The 18,289-nt window shown below is 46.1% G+C and overlaps 1 protein-coding gene across 1 annotated transcript; it reads right to left on the bottom strand.

Annotated features, from left to right (window-relative positions):
- Nucleotides 1-6,905: 6,905 nt before the first annotated feature.
- On the bottom strand, nucleotides 6,906-17,661 carry LOC149328531 (uncharacterized). The gene is made up of 4 exons (XM_089562162.1): nucleotides 16,988-17,661; nucleotides 15,580-15,595; nucleotides 9,792-10,115; nucleotides 6,906-7,388 (listed from the first exon to the last, which is right to left on the bottom strand). The coding sequence occupies exons 1-4, from the start codon at nucleotides 17,114-17,116 to the stop codon at nucleotides 7,072-7,074; spliced, it is 786 nt and encodes a 261-aa protein (XP_089418288.1). The 5' UTR covers nucleotides 17,117-17,661; the 3' UTR covers nucleotides 6,906-7,071.
- Nucleotides 17,662-18,289: the final 628 nt, after the last annotated feature.

Below are 18,289 nucleotides of genomic sequence, written 5' to 3'. Positions count from 1 at the left end.
ACCTCAGCAAAGCAGCTGCATTAGGATTTAACTTCATTTTCTGCGCCGCGCACCTCTCGAGCGCTTTATCGGCTGTTGGTAGTTATTTCCGATAAAGAACACGTGCACTCTGCATTTTGTGCTTTGTTGAGCATCTAAATATGCGGAGTATATAATACCCGCGTTTTCTAACCTGCCTTGGCAACGTGTCCTGCTGAGAAATTCCCACTGCTACCCCATTTACTTTTTTATCTGTCAAATTAACATCACGCTTAAGTGCCCTCCTCGCTGCTGACTGGCTTTAAGAGTGCTTACCAGCGCTTCCTGCCATCTTTGTTTTGAAGAACCTTTTGCGACGATGGTTGGTGGTGTTGATATACATTTTATTCAACAAAGAGTTTACGTCCCCCCCCCCCCCCCCAACTGAGTGGGGCCCTAAGACCACTCCTACGGCCTTAGCTGTTTTCGGCTTACTTTTACTTCAAGTGAAAATATTTCACTGGGCAGATCATAGGAGTCAGACTTACATAATTAATGCACTGCTCGCACTTTCGCTCGGCTATATTCATACGAAAGAGCCCTGCGGAGCACACGCTGGGCGCGGACTCTACAGTACGGGAAGTACCGTATTCCACAGGCCCATAGGGAGGTGCAGTTTGTTTTTCTTGTGCGTTTAGTCTGCAGGACGGTGGTGACAGTGGAAGTGCAGCAAACATTTCTCATATACTCATTTCCAACTCTCTGCCGGTAAGCCTGCAGTTTCAGCGCCGCCATTAGGCTGATACAAGCCTGTCCTAACTTGTGTACTTGGACGGTTGAACCCGTAAGAATAACACCTTGTATGTAAGCTGTGGTCGTAACTAAACTCCCGGGCACTTTTAAACCTTGATACGAAACAAATGGACGTACTCTTCTGTGTTATCGTACCGGCCTGCGAAATTATACCTGTTACCAATTTAGGCTACAAACTACAAAGAGAATTATTGTTGGGAAGAGGGCTACCAACTGCGATTAAAAGTTGCCTTAGTGCCCATCAACAGTGGGGAGGTAAAGGCAGAGCTGACTTTAAGCATATCCACACATTGGCCGGCGCAATTCAATGCTGTTATGCACGAAGTGCACTGACTGCTCAGTCTGACCTCAAGCAAGCCTGTCATTGTGATGTGAATACAGTCGAGCCCGTAGGTATTTAACTATTGTTTACATCGAACAATGAGAAAATCCATTCGAAAATCCCATGCAAAGTATAGTACTCTTGTTCGCGCATGTCTAACTAACGTTAAGCGAACATTCCATATATCGAACTGTGCATGGCGCACCTTAAATATCCTCTTCCTCTAACAACACCATTAGAGCCCTTTTCACACGCGGAACGGATCGCCTGCGCATCCTTGGGCAGCGGCTGCCAGTGCTGGCGCTGTGAAACCGCTTGACGACGTGAACGTATTTGAGGGTTACCTGTGGTCATTCGTACTCACTTTCCGCGCACATCACTGCTATGCGGAGAAGCCAACTTAATTAATCCTTACAGCGGCCTTCACCTGGCATGCTTCGCTGCTGCTGCCGCTGCTGAGCCAACCGTACCTTAGTTTTAATGCGAGCATTGTATTGGTTGTTTGCTGGCAACAGGAATCTGCATCTTCCGATGCAGATTCGTTGCGAAGTAGTTTAGGCTTAGAAACGCCTAGGAGTGGAGCGCTGCCAGCAAGCGGACTGGTAGCACGTCGCTGCAAGGACGTGTGTTTGCAATGTATTCTTCCTTCTGTGCTAGACAAAATCTTTTCTATTTCCTTCTTTTTAAATCGAACTATTCCGTGATTCTCTTCAATTCTGATGTCTTCGAGTTTTGCTGTACTGCGCTGCTGATAGGCATTCTTCAATGCCCACTAGGTCGCAGGGTTTCGTTACTTTTATTGAGTCCTTCATGATGTCATGCTGAGTGGTTTCTTGTATGCACATTACTGTTGCGTTATAAGAAGCAGTTTACCCTTAAGTACGGGAGTTACACAACATGGCTAAATTGTAAAGTGCTGGGAGCACGCATCTGATTGCCGCCTACTCCCCCACCCCCCTCTCGCCTTTTCTTTTTTGTTTATCTACTAAATTGACTTTGAAAGCACTTATCAGTGCCTCCACTACCACACCTATTTCTCTCTTTCTTATTTCATTACCACCTTCCTCCCTTCCCTCCTGGCGAAACAGTTACTTCGCCATTTTCTTTCCTAAAAAAACACTAACTTACTAAATGATTGCTCTCTGCTGTCAACGGTGCCTTACTTAGGTTCTCGTGTCCCCGAAATTTCTCTGCACTAAATGAATCCCACCGAATGACCATATTTTCCATACAAAAATTATATTCAAGCATCCCAAATAATTTAAGAATTCCAATCTCAAAGACCCAGCTTAGAAACTCACTCTTTCAATGGCTCTTATTCCCAACAGCATTTGCTGCATTACCCCGAATTAGCTTCACGATAGCTGTCAACCATTAAGGACCACTGTACCACAACGACATATCTTACGGATCTCTAACTCTCCCCTAGGCCACCTGCGGCCGCTATGTCCCAAAGGATTCTTTCCGACTTTCTTACCCTTCCGATTACATTCCCGCCCCAAGAAGGTCACTTTGCTTCCCTGAGGGACAATCGCCCATCTTCTTCTTGCTATTTAATATACTCCCAGGATCGATTCTGTGTCGTTTACTTCGCGAAGGATATCTAACTTGTGTTCATCACCTGCACGTTGGGCTTATTTGGGTGGCGCTTATACGCTCTAGACAATGCCATGGACGGAGAATGTATTAAACATCAATGCTGGAGCGCTAATAAAGGATCTGAACTTACGACGTGATTGCGATATTCAATCAATATCTCGAAGAGAACAAACCTGCCTAACATAATTAATCAAACAATTCTGACCGCAGTGCAAGGCAGGCAGCCCACCTTAATCGCTCTGAAGCTCATATTGTTGTTGTTGTTGTAGCCTTTGAAAAAATGGCACATACCCACATTGGGGGATCGGCCAAGAATCGGGAGGTAAAGGTTGCTATTCACCTGCACATAATAAAGGGAGAGCAACATCGAGGGAGTCTACTGCAAGGAGGGCAGGGAGTGAGAAAAAAAAGTAGGAGTTTGGATTGGAGAGATAGAGAGAGCGAAAGAGAGAGAGAAAAAGAGAGATTAATTCGAAATAGAGTAAAGCATAAAAAAGAAAATACTGTAAGCTTTAGCAAGGCAGTCGATGAGATTCCAGCACGAAATTTTGAACAGCGTCACAAACAGACCAGTGGCTGAACCCAAGCGTGGTGGCGCCAAATGATAGCAAGAGTGGGCTGCTCAAACGAAGGCCAAGATGCTGGAAGGGCAACTCCAGCAGTCTTCGTCTCAAAGAGGTGAAACGACGACAATGGAGCTAAAAATGATAGATATATCCAGGCTCACGGCAAAATGCACAGAGGGGAGAAAACGCCAAACCAGACCTGTGCAGATAGAAATTTATTATTAATTTATTATCGACAGAAGAATTTTCGTAATTTCTTTTTTTTGCAAACAACCTGCACAACTCTATTCATGACATTTAGCGGAAAGCGCATAAAAATTGTGCTTCTACTGTTTCCCTACAGTTGTAAAGTGACTTTATTTTGCTGGTTTCAGTTTTTTTTTATTTCAAAGGCTATGAGATTTATACTTAATTCCGTGTGAGCAAATAACATTAACAAATTCACTCTTTTATTAATGTGAGCTTCAGTAAAATTCATGTAATTAAAATTTACATGTGATTAAAGATTTATGGTTTATGGAGTTTAACGTCACAAAGCGATTCAGCCTATGAGGGACGCCGTAGTGGAAGCTCCGGAAATTTCGACCACCTGGGGTTCTTTAACGTGCACTGACATCGCACAGTACACGGGCCTCTAGAATTTCTCCTTCAAAGAAATTCAACCGCCGCGGTCGGGATCGAACCCGCGTCTTTCGGGTCAGCAGCCGAGCAGCATAACCACTGAGCCACCGCGGCGGCTTGCTCCAGAAATTTCGACCACCTGAGGTTATTCAACACAGACTGAAATTTTTTTTTATTTGCAAAATCAGGATTCTTAGACAAAATGTGAACGGAACATTCCAACATATTCTAATTTCAAAAAAGAAATTTTGAACAAAATCTGCAGTGATAAAATGTTTGCTTATCCAACAGCAAATGCTTTTGAAGAAGTCGAAGGTCTAGCTCGTGCAGATTTTCCGGCAAGAAAACATCTAATTTAGGCCCTATAGTTGGCCACGACACTGGGTAAAACAGTCAGCTAAACCCTTCGCATTGCAGCCGATATCATTCCCTTCCAAAATGAAGTACGAAGCCTACAGTGAGACGTATGGCACCAGTAACATCAATATCCTTGTCAAAACACACCCCATAGGTCGCACAGAACGGGCTCTAGCTAGGACTAACCGAGGCGCTGTTATCGACTGTTTCCAAGGGTCTCTATCGCCCTCTGAACTAAAGTCGGATGATGAGGCAGAATCGTGAACAGCTGCTATCTTGATCGCCCACAAAGTGAAGTGGAAACGCATCTGAATCTCGAGATTTCCAAGTTTCAGGGCGCGTTCAACGCTGGCAGAGGCGGCTATTCTCAACTTCTACGCTCCGCTGCTTTCGCAAAGAAAGAAATGGCCGTCCCGACGAAAAATAAAATACGAACGGAAAAATTGAACTGTATTTTCTAGCGTCAAAGCATGTGGTGCAGCATGTTCGCGAACGGCGCGGGAGTGTTTTAAAATGCCGTTCGGGTTCACTGTTAGTTAGCTAACGATTGTCAGGTGGGCGTGCTAGAGATAGAGCTTAACGCTCTTGAAAAATTTAAACTGTATGCATATTCAATTTGAATAGTGCTGCGGTTGCTTCATGGAAGTGTTTCAAAATGATTTTATTTGATAGAGAGAGAGAAAAAGTGCACTGAGAAAAAGAAAAGTACAGTAGCATATATGCCGCTCTTCGGAAGCATCTTGTGAGCATGGTCAGTTATCCTCATTTCAGCGTCTCATATCCCGTTCCTGTTTGAATAAACATTAATTTGAAAGGTAGAGCTTTTCTTGTTTCCTTGTTTTCATGCGCTAAGTTCTATGCAAAAATAACTTGTCCAACTTTCCGTTATTTTTAAGTCGAGAGAGTATAATCCGTGGAGTATCCGCTCCAGGACTTCTATGGCGGCTGCGCGAGCATGGGCCTGTTCGACCACCAAAAGCTGATCTCTGGGGCTTCAGCTGGACAGTGTTGCCTCCCATTACTCCGGCATTGCAATCTGTATGACTGGCACCACCGGGCCACGTTGGCGTGTTGCGTGATATAGTGGGGCCTATATGTAGTGGGTGATATAGTGGGGCCTATATGTAGTGCGGGCCTACATATAGGCCCGCATGCACAATAGGCATGCGGGCCTATATGTAGTGGGTGCATCTCATTTAGAATAAATAAGCATGGGAGTGTGTTTGTTTGGAGCTGTTTCCAGTTTTTACAAGAATGTTTTCATTACGGCAGGTTCTCTCACATGATGAATGGTAGCCTACCAATATTCCCAAAGCGAAAAATATACAACAGCTGTATCCTACCGGTACTCACCTATGAGCCAGAAACGTTGAGAGTAACAAAATCGGTTCAGCTTCAGTTAAGGGCAAAGCAGCGAGCTACGAAAAGGAAAATGATACGTGTAACGGTAAGAGATCGGAAGCGGGCGGAGTGGGTGAGGGAACAAACGCGGGTTAATGAAATCCTGGTCGAAATGAAGTGGGTGAAATGGGCATGAGCAGGGCATGTAATGCGAAGGCAAGATAACCGCTCGTCCTTAAGGGTAACGGAGTGGATTCCAAGAAAAGGGAAGCGGATGAGATTAATAAGTTTGCCTGGATAGCGTAGCCGTAACTGCCCAAGTACAGGGTTAATTGCAGAGACAAGGGAGAGGCTTTTTCACTCCAGTGGGCGTAATCAGGCTGATTATGATGATGATGTTTTCAGTTACAGACCTCCCTTCAGTTGCCTATGGGGAGGGGGGTAATAGTCCCTCCTTAGTCCCCTGGAGAGCTCCAATATATCACCGTAAGTCTGGGTAACTGGCTCGAGTCTCAATGCACCAGCCGTCGTTCGGGTAATATGTTCTCGAGCGATGTTTGCTGCGTGGTTCCCTGCTAGATCAGCGCATCCCGGTGCCCACATAATCGAATGGTTCTTTAGCTTCTTTCGGCGCCGCGTTGGCTTCGCCTTCGGTGAACTTCTGAGCCGAATCTGCCCCTGAGAAAGTTCCTATAGGCCATGTCCGAGTCTGAAATGAATACGAGTGCTTCTTTTCTTGTGCTGCATTTGCCTACTGCAAGAGCAATCGCGTTCTCTTCTTTTTTAGTAAAAGCACTGTTTCTTATGGCGACGCTCTCTAGCTCTTTGTGGGCGTAGTCGATTGTTGCTCCCACCATAGCTCTATTTTTGGGTAGCTAGCTGCGTCAACGAAGATGCATTATTTTTTGTCAGGGATGTGTTTTTCTAACGCATGGGCGCTTGTTTCCCTCATTTCTCGGTGTAGTTTGGCTGCAAGTTGTTACGGACGGGTAGGTTTGCAGCGGGGTCTGCGGTCATCCGGTACGTCCGCCGTCTGTTCGATCTTCTCGTGGCTGTGTGGCTTATATTTATGAGACTGTCCATACCTCACAGAGATTGCCTCGTGAGTGAAATCGACATTTTGGAGGCCACTTGATTTTTTTTTTTAATTTTAGACTTCTGTTTTCTATTCCTTTCTAAAGCCTTCCACAGAAGATATAGCCCGAAATTCTATTATCTACTTACATGGTGGGTGCTTGATGCTTAGACAGTCTCCGCTGAAGCACATTTGGTTGAGATTTCCTTGGAGCTCTGTCATGAAGCTTCCAAGAAACACAAGCACAAAAAAGTGGCATTTCATTGTCATGATTCCAATAGTTTATTTACACACATTTGATGCCTGAAACAGTCGTGATCAACAAAGAGTGGGCATTGATTCCGCGAGCAAAGGGAGGTGAGCGAATAAATTAGATAAAAACAGGATTTCAGCCAAACACTTCAGAGAGTGTGCAACTATCAAAAGACTTCCGTGTGGACTGCCGGTATTCGCGTAACTGCAGGCCTGCTCCTCAGCACAGTGCGGGAGCAACGGGTGGTCGCCTCGACCAAGACGCAGCGGCCGGAAGCGTCGCTTGAATTCACCTCCAGCCGCGTCTCCGGCGTCTTGAACTCCATGCAGTCTCCGACCGCTCCGTCACACTGCCCTGGTGCATCGCAAAGTTTGACGTCGTACGTGACAGGTCCTCCAGACACGGCTGCTGGTGCTTCCCATTCTATCCGGGTCACGGCGGGTGAAGTAGTGTTCACGGTGACGTCGGTCGGTGGGTCAGGAGCTGTAAACGAAAAGAACATATACGGAGGTTTACGTGACAGGAACACGGTGTACAGAATATTTCATTTCATAATGGCAAGCAGGGTATAAAAGCGAAGGGCGCTGCGTCACAACTGAACCACTGAGTAGGTTCACCATTAAGTATTATTCTATATCCCTGCTGAAAAAGTTGTATTAGGCAATAAGTTCACACAGGCTTCGTCATACAAATGTCCTCTAATTTCTTTCTTTCCATCCATCCATCCATCCATCCATCCATCCATCCATACATACATCCGTCCGTCCGTCCGTCCGTCCGTCCGCCCGTCCGTCCGTCCGTCCGTCCGCCCGCCCGCCCGCCCGCCCGCCCGCCCGCCCGCCCGCCCGCCCGCCCGCCTGCCTGCCTGCCTGCCTGCCTGCCTGCCTGTCTGCCTGTCTGCCTGTCTGCCTGTCTGTCTGCCTGTCTGTCTGCCTGTCTGTCTGCCTGTCTGTCTGCCTGTCTGTCTGCCTGTCTGCCTGCCTGTCTGCCTGTCTGCCTGTCTGCCTGCCTGTCTGTCTGTCTGTCTGTCTGTGTTTGTCTGTCTGTCTGTCTTATGACATCTGCGAGACGAATGTATGATTTTGCAATAATGAATATTTGTATTATAATTTCTGTGAACTGAATGACATTTGTGAGGTATTTGTATGACACACTGTATGAATTTCTTGCATCCTACAACTTTTTCATATCAGTGTCCTTCACCAGTGAGTAAACTACGCCTGTCGGATCCACCGCTAGGCCCCGAGTGTTCACAGTTGAAGCCCGTGTCCTATACTGCTACGAATTTGTGTGTCCATTTTGTCCATCGCCGCCGCGGTGGCTCAGTGATTATGGTGCTCGGCTGCTGACCCGAAAGACGCGGGTTCGATCCCGGCCGCGGCGGCTGAATTTCTTTGGAGGAGAAATTCTAGAGGCCCGTGTACTGTGAGATGTCAGTGCACGTTAAAGAACCCCAGGTGGTCGAAATTTCCGGAGCCCTCCACTACAGCGTCTCTCATAGCCTTAGTCGCTTTGGGACGTTAAACCCCATAAACCAACCAAACCAAACCATTTTGTCCATGAAAGAATCATGCACGTGCTATGGGGGAGAAAATGCTTCAGGACATGCGACAAGCGATTTTTGCTAATAGCTGCCACGTTTTTTAGCGATCACCCGCTATCACTAGCACACATCGCAGCACGCGAGTCCGGCTTTAAGCTCGACAAGCAGAGTCTTTAGCACGTGGCACACCATATCAGCTGCGGTTGCCGATGACGCGTCCTGGAGACTTTTGTCCCCGACAGTACATTCTCTCGCGCGTCGCTGGCGCCAGGGTGCTTCAACGAACAGTACCTCAGCACTAATCAATGGGCAGTATTTGTAGTTAGGCGTTATGTGATGCACTTATATTAGCTTCCGCCTTTGTGTAGTTCCACATCGACCTTTTGTGTTAGACAAAGGCTTAGGCTGCTCTACTAAGCTTCGCACTACTGGCCTATCACTGTTGCTTCTAATATATCTGCCTTCACGTTGGAATTAGTGTCCCGCTCAAACTTAACACGAAACACGAATGCTCGCGCGCCTGGCTTGGACTCATGCCAGCGCCACGAAGCACTGACACCTACACTCTGCACACCAATAGACCTTTATCAGAGTAAAAAGGGAGCGCGCACCCTTTCATAAAATGGTGTTCGCTAGAGGACAGTTTAATGCTTTTTTATCCATTTCTGTTTAGAGTATATGCCTAATGCATGCTGCCCGAAGGCGCGCCAGCGAAATCAAGGTTGCGCGAATATTGTGAGGCGATAACTTTTTACAAGAGCACAGAAGACAGGCTCCTCACTAGTACTGGTTCGCCACATCGCCACAAGAAGAAACTGGTCGGTGTATTAATGACCGGCTGCGTGAGCACCACTCCTGCCTGGGGTCTGATGAGGGTGCAAACTAGCCTCGCCATTGCAATGAATGTAGGTGTTATCCATTGTTTAGCAATGTAACGATTCTTGGTAGAGGCAAGGGCAAACAAGGGCGTCAAATCTTGGAACCGTAAGATATCAGTTTGTCAGGCCATGATTCTATTACCACAACCTCGGTGCGCTTACTTGGGAAAGAACTCGTTTTTTTAGGTTGGTCACTGTAGTCTGCGATATTTTGCGTGTTCATTGCGCTGTGATTTGTGATGCTGCTGTTGCGCATGCTCTGCTGGCCTTGGTGGGATTACGTCTTTTCTAATAAATTTCAGTTGATTGTCCAGTCGCTATGGCGCGAAAACTCCTTTAGTCGCTTGTCTTTTGTGAGTGTTTTTTTTTTCATTTACAATGTACCAACTGGCCCGCATTTCAACCCTTCTCACCTTGTATCCGTAAAAAAATCCCGCGCACCTTGCGCTATAAAGACCTACGTACCTGATCCGGGCACGAAGACCGCTAGGCTCATTCCCTGAGAGGTCCTTGGTGAGCGGTCGAAATTCAGGACCCTCAGCGTGACCGTGACGTTGGTGCACGGCTCGACGTTGTCGCAAGTGAGGTGCGTCGCGTGGCGATCCAGAAGTGTGCCGTTGCCGCAGGGCCCTGCTCGGCGAGTTGCGCCCCCATCGTCATCGCCACCAGTGGTGCTGCCGCTCACTTGGATCCAGTACTGGTCGACCCTTGACTCTGGAGCCTGCCAGGCCAGGCTAAAGGAACCGTTGTCGACAGAGATGAGGCTGAAGTTGGCCACATCAGGGGGCGCTGCGGGACGAGAATACTTGAGTTGCATCCTAACCGCTCATCTCCTCTTGAGAGATCAACGGTTCTTACAGCTGACACAAATACTGAAAGCCTTCTAATAAATATTGAAGCCTGTCTCATTCTTGCCAGCGACACACGAAGTGTGCGCGGCCTGACTATGTAGTTGTTCTCTATAAAGTTGTGATCGCTATCAAGCTAATACAAACGCTATCATGATAATCGTTAACATTAATATTATTCGACTGCAGGTTAAAGCGCCTGTCCAAATAATTAGTGTTCTTCACCAGCTGCAATGACGTTATTCGAGAAAATTTTCTAAACCAGATCGCAAGCATTTCGACACAGCAGTAATGCCTTCCAAGAACAAGATGAGAAAGAAGATGAAGAGAAAAAGAAGAAGACAGTCGAAATCTATCACTTCCATGTCTTCATTAGGCGAATAAAAATTGCAATGTTAAATCTTGGCATATGATACTCCTTTTGCACAAAACATCAGCACATCAAATAATATTACATAGAGCATATGGTGTGATTTTTAGTAGATGTTTGCGTTAAGAATAGCACGATTTGCTCGATCAGAAGAATAACAGTTACAGGGAAATCCTCACATGATAATCAGCCATAAAGTTTAAAGCTCCAGCCACTTAAGCCATGAGACGTAAATAACTGCAGGCCGTTTAACTTTCAGTGCGCACAAACTGCATTATTTATAAGCAAACTCAATCACACACGTTTAGTATTTTTGCTTAACTGATCATTTTGCGTTTTACAGCCTTCATTCTTCATAACGAGTTCTGTTAGGGTGGAACTGCGGTTTTCTTGAATTACTGAGCTTTCCTTTTGCAGTAGTCAAAAGGACTTCATGCACGTAAGTCTGCATGTACACTGCGGCGCATGGTGAATGTAATTGTCGTTCATTTCCTTCAATGCTTCAACTACGCTTCGTTCAAGACAAGTGAAGGAAACAGCGCAAAAGACAAAGGCGAATAGGCAAAAAGGCCTATTCGCTTGCTTCAATTCTTCACATGGAAAGCCGAGCTGGATCAATTTTTAAATTTGTTAATCGTGAACAAACGAAGAAAACATACCTTTGGGATGGATCAGGCAACAGTTACATTCAATCATTAACTGAAAGACGCCGGTTTTAACATGCAAATGAAGGTATGTAAAAATCAGTGATTTGGTGCAGTTTAAAGCAAATTTCCCAGATACAGCGGCAAATTATTTTTTATGCGTATCATATTGCAATCACTCAGTTCAGCCCTTGGGCGCGGCCGGGCAGCCACCAAACCACGTGACGTGACGTCAGGACAGCCGGAGGAAACGTTGGGCCCGAAATAAAAAAAAGAAAAAAAGAAAAGAAAGAAAAGAAAAAAATTTAAACAGAAGAGAACGCCTGAGCATGGTGGCGGTTGCCACCGCCCCGTTTCAAAGGGGGCGCTCCTATCCATCCATCCATACGTCACGGAGGAAAAGCTGCTGAGAAAATCGACTGCCGCCAAGGAATACCTCGCGCAAAAAGACCGCGCAATATGCAACGCATTCTTGGCTTAACCAAGCTAAGCCTGGGCATCTTTTTTTTTCTCAACTTTAGTGCCTTGTATTTAAATCCTAAGCTTTTCAATACAAGCCCAATTGTATCTTTTTTTTTCCCCTTCAGTGCATAACAGAATACAACAAGCGGATTCACATCGATCGTGGCTCTGGTTGTCCTAGCACTTTTATCAACCTAAGTTTCCCTAGCTTCGTTGCACGGCGCAAATGTACAAATGTACATACAATCCTAAACGACTGAAATACCTGTGAGGGTCTGGCACAGAGCACAGAAGTTGCTGCGCGATAGCTCACTGAAGTAAGCAGTCATCTGCGCCCACTTACATACCTCTGTTCATTAATTTAATGATGGGTTCCCAGATAGCTTCCTTTTAATTTCGCAAAACACTTATCGTATTCATACGGAAGGGCTAGGAAGACAAAAGCATTTTCTAAAGCATAACAATTGTGAGGTACAGTTTTGCGTCCATTTCAGGGCGTATTCTGATTTGCGCTTTTACAGACAGTTCTCGGCTGTTCTCTCATGGCTTTGTGTCGCCTCGGCCAGGTCAGCACCAGATACCTCAAGCAATACTTTTACATTAACATTCTTGAAGTACTTGAATACCTTTACTTGAACAGTTTGTGTGCGCGTGCGTTGGGGGGAGGGGGGTGAATTGGAGGGTTTAGTTCGTCCTAATATACAAACAAAAAAACACCTCGCGCCTATTCAAGTGAAGTGCCTTTAATTTCATTGTTCGCTTTGTTCGAAGTAACCCTGACATCCCTTCAATATCGCACGTATTTTGAACAATTTGGCCCGCGGCCTGCGATTCGAACGCAAGACCATTGCAACGTATGTCGAGCAAGCTGGCCAAATGGTATCCCAGACTTGCATCCCCAATGGTATCCCCAAATGGTATCCCCAGATGGTATCCCCCCTTAGCATACCGTGTTACCGCTACCGTTAGCGGAGTACCGGCATCCCACCCACCGGCGGTGAGAACGCGGTGATTGGTTCCGACGCTGCTGGCGCGAGCACAGCTGCCGCGTATGTGGCGCCATCTGGCGCCGTCAAGGCAATTTGCGCATGCGCATTGGCTACGGGCGGCCTCCCGATACTCCGGTACCTATGACGGAAACACGGTACGCAGTGTGCTAAAGGTGTCTATTAGGACCGTCAACACCAGCCCATTATCTCGCAGCAGCCCGCCAGTACCCGCTGCAACCACTCACGTGACTGTCTTGAGCACACAGCCATTACTGTGCACCTGGTGCCTCGCTCACGCGTGGTTTGGTAATACCGCACGGGACACACGACTGCTCTGAGCGCGCCGCCCATCGCCTGTTGTGCCCACTCGGCCAGGTATTGTTCTGTTTCGGTGGGGTAGGGCTTATTAAAAAATGTATGAGGTGCACTGAAGTCTCCTTATGTGGGGAAATACGAAAGCTGTGCGCGGTCCGCCAGCTGCGCCATCTGCCAGGCCAGCGCAGTGCTATCGCGCGCAGTGTGACTTCCAACACGCATCAGGTGGTTCGAGCTGACAACACGAGTCGGGCGCTGCTGCAAAGTGCCGTATATTGCTGCCGAGCAGCGTGCCTGCGAGCCTGGTAGTGTGCAGCACAGCGTATTCATTTGCTATCAAACGCAAAGGAGGAGAAGGCGGCCGCCAGAGCGTTACAGATCATTCTGATCGAGACTTCCAAGGGGGGGAGGGGGGTTTCATGTGTGCGTCACGTGATGGCGCCACGACTGCGCGTCAAGCACAGATGAAGTTTACCGGAAGCGGAAGAAATTTCGAACTCGCTTGATTGCGACATCTGTAATTAACACGCTCATAATTACGCATGTATTCCTTAGCACATAGCTCGAAGATATGTCTTTAAGAACTTTTCATTTACTAGATGCGCATTTATTCAGCTTCAAGCGTCAAAGTTTTCTATAGAATAGTGTATTAAAGCGGGTGCAATGGATGTGTGTTCAGGCGACCGCAAAGACTTTCTTTTTTAATCTTCACACGTCAACTTTGCGCGTCAAAACGTGGCTTCGTGGAGCAGGGATATTTTTGTCATGGTCTGTGAGCTTTCGCTTGTGACAACAGCCAGAAACTATTAATGTTTGCTTTTTCTCTTGTCGTGATGCTATATTCTTTTGGCACATTCTTCAATCGACTGTCGCAAAGGACATTGAGATTACGCCCTATACTATTAGATTTTTGCCTACAATGGAAGGTTCCAATGTAACATGAGATCTTTTAGTGCTCATATTACGGTTTAGCTTGTGAAATAGCCGCCTGACAAATCGCCACGCAGAGCAGCCACGTTCATCGAAGTTTCTGTTCAGACATCAGTGCGGTGTGGTGCGTGAGGTACAGTCCTTGTCAAAAGTTTAGAGCCCAGGGGGTTTGCTTCTAAGCCTTGTGTGAGACCCCTGAAGCATTTGTGGCCGCCCTACCCATTCCAGGAGGCAGGACCAGAAACTCATCTTACCTTCAGCAAATTTGGAGCGCTAGAGATTCATTAAGAACGACACCATGTGGCTTAAAAGAAAACCCCCTGGGCTCCAAACTTTTGACAAAGGCTGTACATGCTACGCAGGTTCGACCTCCTGCCGGGCTCCTTTTCCTCGACGCATGCGTGTGTCTCCCGCAATTTCGATGTGCTGTCAAAGTAAGAGCTTGATGCTGCTTTGGTTGTATATGACGGGTTGCGTGATGCGGCCTGGTTAAGTCGGACTTTAAGCCCGTAGGGGTGGGTGCACTTTCATGCAATAACGAAAATAACGAGAAGTGTCGTGGCAAAGCGTCGGCCCGGGTTCGATTCCCGGGCCTAGACCGGAATTTTTTTCTTTTCTTTTCTTATGATCGGCAATTGTAGTGGACGCTTTTACCGGCAGCCTCTGTGTAGAACTTCCGCCCACGCCACTCATGGGCCAAGAAAGGCTTTCGCCTTAGTAACTGAAATAAAGCACCCCGATCCGTACAACATGTTTGTGCAGTGCACAAAACAATTTCTTCTGTCCACGCACGCAAGTGCCAAACCTTCAGCGTGCCATTGGCGTCGGGGTACCGTTTTATCCTGGCGGCCACTGGAAAAGGGTGTCTTAACGGCGCGGGTCGGAGGTCGCTACAGCACCGTGAATTTGCCTCCGTAGAAAGAGGCTACATATATTAGAAACCAGACAGCTATGGCTGTGTTTTTTTTAAGGTGAAACGGAAAAAGCATTAGCGCGCTGTGAGATGTCAGTGCACTTTGAAGATCCACAGGTGGCCGAAATTATCCCGGAGCCTTCCACCACGGCACTTCTTTCTCTCTTTCTTACTGCGTTCCCACCTTAGCCCATTCCTCACGGCGTGGTTGGGGTGTCCGACGAGAAGTGAGACAGTTACTCGCCATTTCCGAGGCTAAAAAGCAATTTTGCGTCGACTCGAAAGAAGCTCGCGAGCTTTGCCCCGCCTTATGCGCGGTCACCCGAGCAATGCAGTACGGTATGTCAGCGCGTAGTTGAAATCAAACTTCTTTTACTTCGAGCTCCATGTTCAAGGGAGAAATTTTCGGTTTCCGCTCAGTTCGAATCATCTAGATTTTACTGCACATACACCGTTTCATCTGGAGTAAATTACGTTGGCGGCGTTTTTTAAGGCTAGAAAGAAGGGTTAAACGTTTTTTTCGATACATCACCAAAGCTGAAACACTCAATAACGAGAACGCGTATTAAATTTAACCGGTAAGCTAACGAGAGCCGCTAGGGGTAATAAAAGTACAGCTGTCTTGTAATGCTGGGCAAAAATTATGCAAAAAAATCAATAACTCAAGCAACCGGTCGGCCTTTCTGATTGCATGCAGCGATGCAGCATGATTGCAGGCGTTGATAAGGCTATCTGTATTCAAAAAGCTTCGAAATATCATTTTGAAGAGAAACATCACTCACCTTGCCCTCCGCCTCTCTGAAAGGAACAAGAAAACCTCATTTGAATAAAGTTGCTGTGCAAAACACATTTCAACACTACTATAAAGTTATTTACACCAGGTCGAGTGAAAACTAGCGTGAAAAATCAGAAAATAAATACATATATAACGAAGCGTTGAATAAACCAAACGTTGAATATATCTGTTCAGTTTTTCAATGTGACTTCCCCAACTTATTACACTTTATATCAGTTGCCTTGAACATTTTCATATCCCTTATATATATATATATATATATACAGGGTGTCCCATCTAAATGTAACCAAACTTTTAAAATAGGCGAAGTGCCCTAGTCCAGCGAAACCAACTGATGTTTGTTCATAGTCGCGTGGCCTAGTCTTGAGTATTTTTTTTCGATCTTCAAAGTTAATTAATTAAGTTTAATTAGATAACTTTTTAATTATTGACTTCAGGAAGAAAGTGTAAATGAAAAAGATTTATATCGCCTCCAAAAACCGTTAAGGCAGGTGTTTCTGTCAAGCTACGATTTACGTAGCTTCATTTATTGGTCTTAAAAGAATGTTATCACGTGACCAGCTGTTCGCTCACTTCTCTGCCCCAATGTGCACCCAAAGTCTCATCGAAGAGAGGACTTCAGAAAAAAACGGATTTCATTCTTTAAGGCGCGTCCTGGGACGTTGAAGTGGCACAGTTGTCATGCGGAAGCTTTTTATTAGTGTGCGGGTTATGGTTAAAGGCCGTAAAAAAACTACTTTGCGAAAATATTACTTTGCTGCAAATGTCTCAGTAAGCTGTTTCTCAAAGCGATCTACAACTTTTCCATTGACACTTTGTTCCTCAAGTCAATAATTAAAAAGTTAGTTAATTAAGCTTAACTAGTTAGTCAACCTTGAAGAACGAAAAAAATACTGCAGACTAGGTCACGCGCCTCTAAACAACCCTCATTTGGTTTCAAGCGGCTAGGACATCCCGTGTTTTTTAAAAGCTGGATTACATTTAGCTGGGACACCTGGTATATCTATATATATACACACACCGCGCAATATATGATCACTCTTCACAAAAACCAGTGCCTGGTCGAAACGTGTAATAAATGTGGTAAGTTTTTCATTGCGCCTTCCCCAACTTACTATAACTTTAATTAGTACCCTCCTTGAAGAATTTCATAATCGTCTCATAGCCATACAGCCAGAAAAAGTTCCTTGGGCAAGGTAGGCAATACGCTTGAACGAAAACAAACGTGGCGAAGAATACTTATCGTGACGTTTCGGCCGGTCCCACGTGTATTTTGTTTCAAGCGTATTTGTATGTGCAGTATATATATTATGCATTGTAGTACAAGTTTCTTTAAATAATCAAACACCAAAAGCGCAAAAACTGAGAATTCAGAAACGTCCGAAGAAACTCACCGATGACACTCCGGCAAAAATCACCACGATGATGATGATAACGATCACCAATACCGGCAAGCCGATCTTCAGCACAACCTGCGTCGGCGTCCACCCCCTCTTCACATATCCTTGCTGCGGCTGATTCATGACGTAGCGGAAACAACCTCCGCTTGTTTGGAAAAGGGTTTAGGAACGACGCTTTTACTTCGCTATGAAATCTGATGCAGCTTCACGATGTCCGAACTTGTGACACTATTCGCACAAAGATCTCGCACGAGTGAACGCGACTGCGCCCTCGCGAACGCTTTAGTAGCCGAGACGGCGGCAACCGATATGTTAACACGTGCCAGCAACGGAAACAATGCTCTGATCTTGCAGAGTACGCACGCCCCGGAAAACACGGCAGCGCGGACAGACTCCGCACGCCCACATCCCCCGAGAGTGTGGAGGAAATCCCTTTCCACTTTGACGTCGCGCATGTACTTGCCTAGCAGGGGGTAAAAACCTTACGTCATCTCCGGCGCACGGACGCGGTGTCGCGAATGGGGACTTCTCTCTTGACCAGTTATCTATAGGGCTCCAAACTGGACGCTATGCGGCGCTTTTTCCGCCGATCTGTTCCGAGTTGTATGCTTGCATATGGAAAAAAAAAACAGCCTGTAGCCATCACATGGCTTTCTCGGGGTGGTGCTGAGTTACACTTAGGTAATTTCAGAAATTTATCGCCAATTCTGTTCTAATTGGCTTTCATTTGAACTGAAGCAACTGGGAAAATCTAAATTCGCAGAAAATAATGAGGTATCTGGGTGAGTCAATTCGAGAATTTTCATGTAGTGCAAAACAGCAGATGCGCTTCGAGACATGCCGTAAAGTTGAGTTCCGGGTTCATTCTAATCACCTATGCTCCTATAGACTGCACCCAAATATTGACAGCCGAAACGACTAAAAAATGCAATAATTAGCTGAATCATTGACGAAGCAAATATTACTAGTACCTCTCTATGTCCTCCTAATAAATGCACTACGTCAATGTCATCGTTCATTGTTCTGAAATTCTGTGCTCATACTTTCCACTTACAAAGCAGATGAGCTTCGACACATGCCATAAAGTACAGTTCCGGGTACATTCCAATCACTTATGCTCCTATAGACTGCACCGAAATTTTGACAGCCGAAAAACACTAAAAAATACAATAATTAACTCAATCATTGACAAAGCAAATTTTGTCTGTACTGAGTCTGCACTTTGTTTGATTGCCGTGGCCCGCCCACAAGCGCCCTGTCTTGCGCTTCCGCGGGCACACATACTTCCATGTGTAA

This window comes from Amblyomma mixtum, chromosome 9 (assembly GCF_055824585.1).
Source record: "Amblyomma mixtum isolate Tamu chromosome 9, ASM5582458v1, whole genome shotgun sequence".
NCBI lineage: Eukaryota > Metazoa > Arthropoda > Arachnida > Ixodida > Ixodidae > Amblyomma > Amblyomma mixtum.
This window is presented reverse-complemented; position numbering and strand designations above follow the sequence as displayed.